The following is a 12,140-nucleotide window of genomic DNA, read 5'->3' as shown; positions in this document are numbered from 1 at the left end:
CATTTTCTCTCTAAAACGCAGCAAGTCTCATGAAACAAGAGTCTTTAAGTAACATGGTTTTATTTGGAAACTATGCTCATGATGGATTATTGGATTTTATGACCTTCTACACCTAGATGTTCAAAGGTCTTTTTTTCAGAGCTCCAACCACTTTACCACTGTGTTCCAGAGCGGAGAAAGGGTCCCTGGAGGCGGCTCTGTTTGAGAGCCAGGAGCTTGTCTCGTCACTGGAGGCCGAGTGCACCAGGTTGGAGGGGGAGAGGCGCGGCTTGCTGCTGGATAACGAGGCCTTGACGCGTGAGTGGCCCCCTCCCTCAGAGACCCCAGTGTTTTCCGTGCCAAGCCCCACGGCCATGAAGCCTTTCCAGCAGCCCACCAGAGATCCATATTTCAGCTGTGAGCTCTGCAGCAGCTGGGCTGCAGCATCACTGGAGCTGCTTTTTCAGCTGACCAGGGTCTCACCGCTCCACACAAACACACATGGATCAGATAAGGGGCGTTAAGCTAGCACGTTCCACGTAAAGACATGGATGAGTATCCCCCTATAAATAAAACTCCATGTACAATCTTGCTGATCCTGGGTCATTATTTGTTTGTGAAGCTTGTCTGCATTTGTAGTTTTTAACTGGAGTACATTTTTCTGTGCAGGTGATGCTGCTCAGATGCGTTTTGATGCCGAACAGCAGTTTGCGCAAGCTGCACAAGAGCGAAGTAAGTTGGAGGAGAAGCTGGCTCAGGTGGAGAGGAATGCCCTGTTGACCCTGAACAACAGAGAGCAAAATCACAGAGAGCAGCTAGAAGATGAACGCCAGCAAAAGGTGCCGTATGAGTTAGGTGGTTCGGTTGGCTCCGACAAAATCAGAATCAGAAGTTTTAGGTATCTATTAACTAATTATAATCACTAAAGGTGTTTGTGTTTGGGGAGTGACAGGAGCAGCAGTTTGCAGCGATGATGGCCCAGCGGGAGCAGGCCGAGGAGCAGCTGCACAGACAGTGTGAGGAGCTGCGTGTGCACAGCCAGAAGGAGCTGCAGCAGGTGCACGAGGAACTGTCCAGGCTGCAGCACGACTTCAGCCGCAGCCTCCTGCAGGCTGAGAGTGAAAAGCAGCAGGTGTGTGAGGTGGTCTTTTTAGATTTGTTGTTTTTGTTCAGATTGTTAGTGAACTTTGAAAAGTTTGATTTTTTTTTTACGGTAGGCCAAAGATTAAAGAACTGTCTTAATAACATCCCAAATTTTGCCCCATTTGTGAAAGCGTGTATCAAAAGTTTCATGTCCTTTCTTGACGCTCTAGGGGAAGTTTATCTAAGCATGATAGTTTCTATGTCCAAGATGCTGTGGCCAAACCTCTCTTTGTGAGCTATATATTGATAATTCTGTCGTGACCAGGCTTTGTCTCAGAAGGAGGCAGAGAAGTCCGCCCTCACAGAGAAACTAGCGTCCCTGCGACAGGACCTGGCAACAGCGGACATGGAAAAGGAGCGCATGCACAGGGAGGCACTTAGCAAACAGGAGCAGGACAAGGTAAACATATAGCAGAGTCATACCGTCTCTGATCACCTTTCTTTTTTTTCTGTGAATATATCTCAGTTCAACCAATTTGTGTCTTTCTGTGTTTCAGAACGCGACGGCTGTCCTTCAGTCTGAGCTGCAGGCCTTGCGGACTCAGTTTGAAGGGTCTTTGAACTCCCACCAGAGTGCTGAAAAGAGTCTAACTGAGCATGTCAGAGAGTTGAACCAACAGAGAGAACATGCTCAACAGGAGGTGAAAACCTTTAAAATCCTCAACAGTTTTTTTTTTCAACATAAACATCATGCCTGTTTCTCCAGTGGGACTACTATACAGTGTTATCTCTGCAGTGATGACTCAAACAGAAAATCACAGAATATATGGGGCGGATGTCACTGTATACATGGCAGGGGTTGTTTTTACAGGGGGATCACAGAAATGGATAGGAAATTGCAGGCTTGTTTGGCTTGGCGTTGGAATGGAGACCTCTGATCTTTTTCTACTGTGAGGGAGCATTTGCACCAATTAGTACCAGTGCAGGGGAGAGCCATTTACCATAGGCCTGTGTTGACATTGGCCGGTGTCACAGAGCTTTACTAGCATCAGGGTACCATCAGGTGCAGAGCACACTGGGCCAAATCCTACAAGGAGAGCTGGTGCGGTGTCCTCTTAAGACTCCTACTCAGCTCTCATTTTGCGTGTCCTTTTCCCTGTCAAGTCCACTGGAGGAAAATTTTGTTCTGTTGACCTTAATATAAACATAAAAGTGCAATTAGAGACTATAATTTTGGCCCAGTGACATACCTCTCAGCCAAATGAGAGCCGTAAATTTCATCTCTTGGGGTTGCTTGAGGTCAGGATTCCAGGCACAGGGTCGCAGGGCGTTTTAGTGAAATAACAAGCTCACACTCACCTCATTAAGATGTAACTGCAAGAGTTGTAAGGGCCCCACCATGCCTTGATTTAAAAGCCTGGATTTCCTGAAAAAGGGGATTGTTTATCTGTGAGGGATTTTTTTGGTTTCAATAAAAAAAAAAGCAAAAATTAGGGTCATCCTGTCTTCGCGCTGTCTCCTTGGTCTTGTCAAAGCATAGTGAATGAGGATGTGTGGAGCCAGAGCAGAAAAGTTTTGAGGTTTGGTCAGCCCTCCCTAAACATATATCAAGTCAGACTTCAGCAGCGGTGTCATATTTGGCTGCCACCCCTGCTCGTTTTCTTGTTTGATTATTTTCTGTAATCCCGTCCCAGGATTCTCATGTCAGAGAGTTACAAAGCAGGAGTGAGAATGTGTGACAAAGAACAAGAGTGCATGAAAGAAGAAGAAAGCACACGGTCCCTGGTACCATAATGTGAAATCAAAGTTTGAGTTAACCTCTTGTGTAAATAAGCCAGTGGAGGAGTGTTTATTTTCTCCTTTGCAGCAGCGAGAGGCTGGCTCCACTGGGACTCCAGGTCCCCCTCTCCCATCCGCATAACACAACACCGCTGCCCTCATATTCTCTGCCCTCCTCCTCGGCTCCCCACCCGAAAAAAATCTGATAAAATAAAGTTTAATTGGCCAGATCAGCCCTGGCTTGTTTTTTCTCACATTATAGTTTATGAGAAGGAACCATCTTGTGTGGCCTCTAAACATAACACTCTTCCTCCTCCTCATCCTGCTTCTCATCCTCCCTCCGTCCCTCCTTCTCCCCCACCGATTGGGGGGGGGGGGGGATGCTGTTTGTCATGTTGCTCTCTGTGGAGTCTTTACACTACAAGCTGCAAAAAGGAGATAGGGATAGATAGCACCTGGCTACGGGCCCAAACGGCTCTTATCCGTGTCCAGATAAACTCAGGCCTCCCTACTTCACTCACTACACATAACATGTTGCTATAAAACAGAATATAGGCCATAGAGTATCTTGAGATTGTGCACATAGCACTTAAAGTTGGAGATGTCGAGGTTTAGCTTTCAAACAGTGAAGCTCGAATGCATTATCTGATCCAAAATCTGTTACAGTACACTGATGGATTTTCTGTTGCCAAATATGTTCTGGATTGGATTGACACCCAGTCAATGAACCCAGAACACGAAATTTTTATTTTATTGATTATTATTTAACCATCGTTTATCCATAAGACCTCCTAATTTACCCTCACTGACATCTCCATGCGTTTAATTCTCCCAAATGTGGCCGTGAAGTTAGAGGGCCTCCGTCAGCAGCTGCAGGAGGCAGAGGACGGACTTGTTAAAAGGCAAAGGGAACTGATTGAGGCTCACAGAGAGCTTCAGGGCTGTGCACAGGAGCGAGACCAGCTACGCAAAGAAGCTCTGGACCTGAGAAGGCTCTCGGGTGACGAGGCCAGAGAGAAAGAGGCCATCCAAGTCTCTAACCAGGAGCTAAGAGCTTTCATCAAGAGAGCAGAGAGCGACAACAGCAGGTACAGCTGTCACACAGGGCTGCAGATTTCCTATAAAGGCTGTTGTTGGGACCATCTAGTAACGATGGATCTGTTGTGTACAAATCAAATATATCTTGTATATCTTGAGCAGCTTGAGACGAGCTGTGGAGGAGAAGGAGCAGAAAGTGGCCGTCTTGGAGGAATGTCGAAGCTCGATGAACCAAGAGGCAGCCGCCCTACGGAGGAGCATGAGAGGGCTGGAGAAGTCTCGTCTGCAGGCACGCAGAGAGCTGCAGGAGCTGCGTAGACAGGTGAGAGACGACTGAGGGCACCGGTTTCAATCCCATTTATTCCAAAGAAAGAATTTCCTTCAAGTGTTTTTTGCTATGTTAATGTGAGCAGGTAAAGGTCCTTGAAGGCGAGAACAGCCGGCAGAAACAGGAACTGAGAGAGCTGCAGGCCCGGATATGTCAGGAGGAGCAGAAGGAGGAGGAGGCACGTCGCGAGGCTTTCACCCTCAAGCAAAGAGTGCTGGATTGTGAGGCTGGCAGAGAAGCGGCGCTAAATGAGGTAGAAGGCCTCCAGGAATTAGTCCGTTAACAACATGCTAGAGCAAACACTCCACCTTTGCATACATACTTGAAGAATACTTGTCATACTCAGGTAGAGACAGAGAGCATGAACCATAGCGCACTGTACAGATGCTAGATGCAAAGTATTGAATTTAATTTGGAAATGATCAGTGAATACAGCTGAACATAACTTATGTAAAACCATAACTTTATGTAATATTGTAAGGTCTTGGCCTCACTATGTTAAGTGCCTTGATCTGACTTTTGTTGTGATTTGGTGCTATATAAATATAATTAAATTAAAGTAAATGTAATTCCAAACTCCCTTAAGTAAAAAGTCCAAATGTTAGTATGCTTAAAAATATAGAAAAATATAACAAGTTTTTAACCTCTTCTGTCCAATAGCTTCATTTTTAGGGTCCCCAAATTCTCATGACCTCAGCAGTCCTTAAGTTGACAAGTGAACATATGTTATACTTTTGTATTCTGTGTAGCATGAAGGCCACTCAGAATGACTCACTCAATATTATGATAAATTAAAAGCCTGGTTAATGTATGTTTTTTTTTAAACTAAATGCAACAATGTCTTTACACCACTTTTGGAAGTATGCTGTTACTTTATCACACATCAAGTGCATGAGCATGAGAAGCTGGGAAGGGTTGAAAAAAGGTCACAGTTCCTAAGTATACTGTTTAACTCCTATAACTCTTCATGATATATTTTAGGAATTATTTTCTTATCAGTGAAGTTGACAAGCTTGTCATCTCAAAATACATTCACACTTTATGGAGTCCAGGTCCTTTTATTTACACAGTTGCAGTAAATGTAGGCTGCTAGATAACACTCAGGGCATGTGTGTGAAGGAATTCAACTACTGTGTTATTAATCACTGTTTTCCAGTGGTATATATTCAGCCTCTTGTCTACATTTCTGTAAATAAACAACTGTAAATATACTCAAAGGCAACTGTTTTGATAAAACCCAAAAGAACTAAAGCAAGGAAATTAAATTGGCCAAGATTAGCATAGTCTGACTAGTGAGCTTGCTATTAATAGTGGGCTTGTCTATATTCTGGTTACAAAGCAGCGTCATATAAGTTGGCAAGTGGTTCTGTGTTTTCAAATTGTAAAAGATTCTCTCATAGTACGAAAAGTTCCACAGTAAAGACCTGTACACCACTTATGAAATAATCTGCTGTATATGATAAATACATTAATGACCAGTAGAAACGTTAGGTTTGTGTTGTGACTCTGTTGTGCGTGTTTGGACAGGCTGCAGGTCTGCAGTGTCGTGTGATGGAACTGGAGACAGCGGAGCAGCAGAACCAGGAGCAGCTGCAGGAAAACAAAGCTTTTCTGCAGCACAGCGACCAGAAGCAGAGAGAAACCACTGCCCAGCTGGAGGTAGCACTAGAGGATGCCAGGTCCCAGGTCAAGGAGCTATCCAGGCAGGTTGGCTTTGCTGAAAACAAGGCCCAGGGCCTAGAAGAGCAGCTGGGCCTGAGCGACGCCAGATGCAGGGACCTGGAGCTCAAGTTGGCAGGACTGTATTCAGCTCTGCGCCGCACTGTTGGCATCAAGCTAACAAGGCTTTCAGACAAACCTGGTTCGAGAAGACGGTCTCCATCTCCCTGGAGAAGCCGCATGCATGTGAAAGGTTTGTTTGAGCACTTTTCATGACGACGTATCATGCTGCCATGTTTCTCTCTACCATAAAGAGATGAATTAATGACAGTCTCTGGTCAGGGGGAGAGAGTGTGACAGACGGATCTGCGATGTCCATGTCTCACAGTGAAGACAAAGAGCTGAATGTGGAGTCAGTGCACACAGTCTTACGGGAATTCCAGCAGGCACTCAGGGATGCACAAAGAGAAAGGGTATCTTATTTAAAAGTCTTAATAACTGAATATAGGCTCAAAGATGCAAAAATTAAACTCTGAAGTTTCTGCACTTAAATATTTTGTTTCTTCTTTCAGGATGAAGCCAAAGCTCAGACAGTCAGTCTAAGTCAACATGTGACAGAACTCAAAGGCAGCCAGGAAAAGTCAACCACCCAGCTGCTGCAACTACAGAGGTCCTTGAAGCAATCAGAGGAGGGTAAAAAAAAGCCACTGAATCCTGAAAGTTTACAGAAATTATCAGGAGTTAATTGTTTGGCCAAGCGACATATTGACTTATGTTACATATTTCCATGTTCTTTCAGGAAAACGAGAGATGGCAGAACAACTGCATAAGGCGCACACTTCCCTTTCCCTGCAGGAAGAAGTAGCACATCGTACTGAAAGGGAGAAGAGAAGCCGTGAGGAGGAGAAAGCTCAGCTCAGGACCAGTCTGCAAGCTGCTCAGACTGAGTCCAGGGCACTGCAGGTATGTAAAAGACAAAGAAATATTGAGAGAAATGTTGTACAGCATCTTCTTTGAGATGGAGACAATCCAGTGCCAATTTCTCTACAGGAGAAGTTGGAGATCCTGCAGGGGTTAGAATCTGGTGCAAATGTAGAACAGCGGAAGCTTAAAGAGTCTCTGGAGGCCGCGGAAAGCAAGGTGAGCCGTCTGGAGCTCTGCCAACGCACCCTTGAGGGTGAGCTACAGAGGGCCCAGCTGAGGGCAGCAGAGCTGGATGCGGAGGTGGGGGCGTTGCAGGAGAGACTGACAGACCTGAGGAGGAAGCTGGGTGACAGTGAATGCCGGTGTGCGGCGCTGAGGGTCAGTGAGGAGAGGCTGGCCACGTCACTGGCTCAAGCTGAACAGCATGAGAGCCAGCTGAGAGAGCAGATTCACAAACTGTCAAACACCCTCACTGACAACAGGAGCAACACTGGAGCCCTGCAGGAGCAGATAACACAGCTGCAGAGAGCTGTGATGGTCAGTGAGCAGGACCGGAGGCAGCTGCAGGTACAGTCTGTCACCAAGTTACACTCACTACTCAACTCGGAGAAGGCTGTCAGTGCAAAGTGAAGGAACAAGCTGTGGGTAGAATGTTATTCAAGGAAAAATATTTCTTAATTTCTGTTGCATTAAACAAATCATGTCTTCACTGTGTATTCTCAACACACAGATGTTTACTTGAACCTTCAAAATAAGAGGAATTTGATTTGCAGTGCAGCTATGTAGCCAGCTAAGCTCCAGACAGGGAATTTTTTATATTCTGCTCAGGCAACCTCATTAATTCTCTAACATCTTCTCAGGATAACTGGACTTAGTTTTGCACTGCACTTATGACACTATGACAAAACAAAAACACGGCATGCTTCATATACATCCCTTGATATGCACAAAAGCTGATGATCTTGACCGATCGCAATGAAATGGATAGAAAAATCTCTACTCTTGTCTGCAACTTCCAACATTATGTCAAAACGTGTATATAATATAGAGGAAGGTGAGAAATACAAAGTCAGCCTGAGTGCAAAATCACAATGTTTACAGTGCGTAGTGTATTTAAATATGTGTGGGCCCACAGGAGCGTCTGGATAAAACAAGAGATGCGCTCTCAGAGAGTAAGAGGCTGAGCCACAAACTCACAGAGCAGACCCAGATCCTTCAAAGAGCCCAGGATGACTCGGAGCTTAAAATCTCTGAGCTAAAGAAACACAACAGAACACTGAAGGGGGTGAGTCACACTGTTAAAGTGTAACTAAACAAAAGAACAAAGGTTGAGGCTCCATTTTGATGTGTGCTTGATTGACTGCATCCCAGAGCCTGAAGCAACAGCAGGAAGCTGAACTGCAAACTTCCCAGCAGCTGCAGAGAGAGAAGGACGATCTCCAAGAAAAGATGGCCAACCTCCAGAGCTCTCTGCAGAAGCTGTGGAGTGAGAGAGCGGAGATGGAGAAGGTGCTGACGCGCCTCGGTAAAGACAAGTCTCTTCTTAGGAAGACACTGGAGAAGGTGAGCTGACTATCTTCTGCACTATGGTTTCAAACAATACTTACAATACTGACTTAAATACACGTATTATCTTTCGTTCTGAAAGTTCATAGGTTAAATAAAGTGATCGAGACGACTGTCATGTCTGAATAGTAAATATAAAGCCACTAGCGGCGGCTAGTTTAGCTTTGCCTTTCAACAGGGGGAACAGCTGATGTATTTCCCAAAACATCAATTGCTTTCCCCACATGCTTTAAGATTAGTTCAAATAGCTGCCATTCTCTCCTGTATCTCCTTTAAAGTCAGTAGTGTTACTTATTCAGACATCATATTCGGGACAATTAATGCATTAGCTACAGTGATTTCTCAAAACTATTTTACTTGGAAGAAACAAAATTAACTTTATTAAGTAGCACTCACCTTAATAACATTTACAAAACCACATGGGTCACTATGAAATATAATAAAAAGTAATATGACTCTTCATTACTGCACAGAATTACTGCAGTAGATTTAAAATAGCATTATATTGTACATACAGGTTTTTAAAAGATATATTTTGAATGTAGCTCCGACAGTACAGGCTTGATCTCTCCCTTTATATAAGCTGGACTGCAAAATATAAACTGCTGTTGGTCAGTAAACCTAAAAGGTATTTGTGCTGAATATGAGGTAAAAGATCTGAAATATATCTGGGAGCCAAACCACAATTGCTTTTGAATATAATGAAAGCGTCTTAAAGTCAGTTCTACAGCTGCTGGAAGTCTTCGGAAGAACGCGGCCAGCTCTGAAGTAATGCGCGTTTAGTGTTGGTCAGAAGCCTTGCTGCCACATTCTGGACCAAGTGAAGACATGCAGTTGCCGAAGCATTAAGACACATAAATGAGCAGTTCAATTTATCCTTGCAGAAGGAGATGACTGTTCTGTTTTTGCAGCATATTGTTTCTTCAATTTTCTACTTTGTCCAAAGTGGTCCTGAAGTGATGGAAACATGTCGGTGGACTGTGGGAACCAAGCGGCTCTGTGCTCGCTCTCTGCTACACACATTACAGGAAGGCACATGAGTGAAGAACAATCATGGTAAAGTCGTTCCCATTATGTCACCCTTGTGCTGTTGTCAGGTGGAGATGGAGAGGTTGAGGAAGGAGGAGGAGGCAGAGTTTTTAGCCAGAGCGAGAGAGCAGTTGGAGCAGACGGTCGGCAGCGTGGAGCAGCAGCTGGCTGAGAAGCAGGACGTGGTGCAGACTCTGCAGGTGAGAGGTGGCAGGGTTACAGCCACGGATGGGCCACGGTTTACACTGTAGGAGTTACACAAATGATTTGGATCAGGCTCTGACATCGCACATTTTTTTGTTTACCACTAAAATACATTGATATTAATGAATGGCACAGAACAATTAACTACTCATTGCCAAACCCTGCCAGTCAATCAGGCACAAATAACATTCACAAGCAAGAAAAAGAAAACAGCTTCCCATCAGATATTCTAAAGACCTTCAGCAGATTCAAATAGGACATTAGTACTTACAGCACGTCACATCCGACAGTCACTTATTAAAATGTGACATCAGTAGATACGTTCAAAAGTAGTACATTGGATCTTTTTTATTTCTTTAATGACTAAGGCACAACTCAAAATGCTAACTCATGTAATACTGAAGAATATTAAAACATTTTTGTATGTACCTGAACCTTCCTCTCTTTTTCTAAAATGTAATGTCATGAGATGAGTGTTCTTGTTTGCATAAAGGCCAGATATCCCTGAACTTTTTGAAAGCACTGACAAATGAAAGATTTTGGTAGCTAAAGATAACTTTGGCAGCATAATCTTTCACTTGAAAAGTGTAAAGGACTGTTACAATGTCATTTCATTTTATAGAGATAGTGTTTGATTGTTTACATCAGAACGTAAAGAAAGCTGCCTTCCACCAACATGTGTTTTCTAGTTGAACATACGCAGGTAAAGAACCTCAGTGCCCCATTACAACAACAGACGACAACAACATAAGAAAATGCTGCCCTTTATCTTTCTTGCACTCTATTTTCAATTATGTAAACCTTTGTGAAATGTCTTCAGGCTCAAATCTCCCAGTTGGAGCACGCTCATGCACAGCGCCTCCTGGAGGTGACAGCCCGTCATCACCAGGAGTTGGATTTGGAGACGGATCGTCTGAGGGACTCTCAGCTCCAAGCAGAGCAGGTTTTGGAGACAAGGGAGAAGGCTCATCGCCAGAGGGTCAAATGCCTGGAGGAACAGGTATTATAATTCTAACTGTGGGTAAATTGCTGGAGAAATCATCTTCCTCCGATTCCTCCGGATTTATGTCTTACTTTTGGTGTTCGACAAGCCATCTTCTCATCCTCTTGCGTCTTTGTTTTTTCATAGCTGCTGACTCTCAAAGAGCAGCTGGATCAGGAGACGAGAAGACGACAGGCCTATTTCAATCAGATGTTGCAACCTGGTGTGTAGGCAGAGACCCCGCAGTGAAGTGTGTAGTACCACTGCCTCCTTCATTCACTGCTCCTCTGGCAGCCTCCCAACAGCATTATGTTTCAAGCTACATCCACAATTTGGAAACGTACGCACACAAACACTCCCAGGGCGTTCGCTCCCACCCTGCACATGTGCACACAGGATTACATTAATCTGCAGGAAAACTCAACAACAACAAACAATGAGTGTTTTGTTTATAAGTGAACTGGATGTGCCAAATTGTTTTAAGGATTTCCTCTGGCTCTCTGCAGTTGGCATTTCTAAGTCTGCTTATGCTGTGTACATTTTTTAGGAAACAGTGATGAAAAGTTTTCTGGGTTGGTGCTTTCTTCTACTCTTATAATTGTTTGTATACTCATTTGTCATATTGATCATATACCAATTTTAAATGTGGTAATTATGTGTGTATCCTAATGATAACATAAATATCTGAATTTAGAATAATTGTTTTCAGATTTGAGCTGCTGTGGATGTACAGTATTACAGTCATAAAGACGTAGTGGAGCCCTACAATGGAATTGTATGATGTTGTATTTGACGAAATCAATAGTGTGTGTGCAACATGTCTGATTGTTTTCAATAAAACTGAGTGTATCAGAGCTCAATTATACATTTTTGCTTCACAAAAGATTTTTGAGATGTGACATTTAAAGATGATTACTCTGCTCGACACAACATTGTTATGGAAAAGGTTTTCTGTGACCTTCGCGGAGGACAGCACTGCCCTTTCATGGCATGTGAGTTCTAGCATTTGGTTCGCACCATTAAAAGCCTTTGTGGATTTAGTGTTGTGGGTGAGAGACTGACCTTCACTCTCTGTTGCCAGTGCTGTCTTCAGTGTTTTCTTTCAAAGTTAGTTGCGGACTCCAAGGTCTGTGGGGATCATTATTCTTTACTCCTGCAATCCTCCACACCCCTTAAAATACTGAGATAACATGTGATCTTCTCTTTGCTGATTAGAAACCACAACTGTGTTGTCTTTTCCATGTTGGCTGTTTTCATTCATACTTGCATCTGCTGTGTGTAAGTATTAGTAAGCCCTTCTTTCTGCACAGTTTATTTTCCCAACAGTGCACATGCATGTCCTCTCACTGTGTAACATAGCTTGCCTTGGTAACTGTACATAGTGGGAGTTTCACTGAAAGGGGGAAAATCTTGTCAGAATTTCTTTAAAGCAGCCCTTTGATTATCATAGATCCGCCCAGTGGTTATCCAGTTACCGGCCTCTTCTTAGCTATTGGCTGGAAGGAGCTAATTATGCAAGGTAGTGAATCCCTGTGGGGGAGGTGGGGCCAAAGCTGAAAGAACTCCTTT

General features: G+C 43.9%; 1 protein-coding gene across 1 annotated transcript in view; it reads left to right on the top strand.

The window, feature by feature from the left end:
- crocc2 (ciliary rootlet coiled-coil, rootletin family member 2) overlaps positions 1-11,416 on the top strand; it is a 30,109-nt gene extending 18,693 nt beyond the window's left edge. The window contains exons 19-36 of the mRNA XM_069150882.1: positions 170-297; positions 649-818; positions 932-1,111; positions 1,388-1,522; positions 1,620-1,763; positions 3,691-3,929; positions 4,042-4,201; positions 4,293-4,460; positions 5,735-6,119; positions 6,209-6,339; positions 6,439-6,559; positions 6,666-6,829; positions 6,917-7,357; positions 7,926-8,075; positions 8,162-8,353; positions 9,454-9,585; positions 10,410-10,589; positions 10,719-11,416. Of these exons, the coding sequence (XP_069006983.1) occupies positions 170-297; positions 649-818; positions 932-1,111; positions 1,388-1,522; positions 1,620-1,763; positions 3,691-3,929; positions 4,042-4,201; positions 4,293-4,460; positions 5,735-6,119; positions 6,209-6,339; positions 6,439-6,559; positions 6,666-6,829; positions 6,917-7,357; positions 7,926-8,075; positions 8,162-8,353; positions 9,454-9,585; positions 10,410-10,589; positions 10,719-10,802 (3,304 nt within the window). The 3' untranslated portion in view covers positions 10,803-11,416. The remainder of the gene's footprint in view (positions 1-169; positions 298-648; positions 819-931; positions 1,112-1,387; positions 1,523-1,619; positions 1,764-3,690; positions 3,930-4,041; positions 4,202-4,292; positions 4,461-5,734; positions 6,120-6,208; positions 6,340-6,438; positions 6,560-6,665; positions 6,830-6,916; positions 7,358-7,925; positions 8,076-8,161; positions 8,354-9,453; positions 9,586-10,409; positions 10,590-10,718) is intronic.
- The last annotated feature ends 724 nt before the right edge of the window (positions 11,417-12,140 follow it).

This window comes from Embiotoca jacksoni, unplaced genomic scaffold (assembly GCF_022577435.1).
Source record: "Embiotoca jacksoni isolate LCO1_2020_lvr unplaced genomic scaffold, fEmbJac1.0.p SCAF_16, whole genome shotgun sequence".
Taxonomy (NCBI): domain Eukaryota; kingdom Metazoa; phylum Chordata; class Actinopteri; family Embiotocidae; genus Embiotoca; species Embiotoca jacksoni.
Note: the sequence above shows the minus strand (reverse complement) of the source record. Positions and strands in the feature narration are given on the sequence as shown.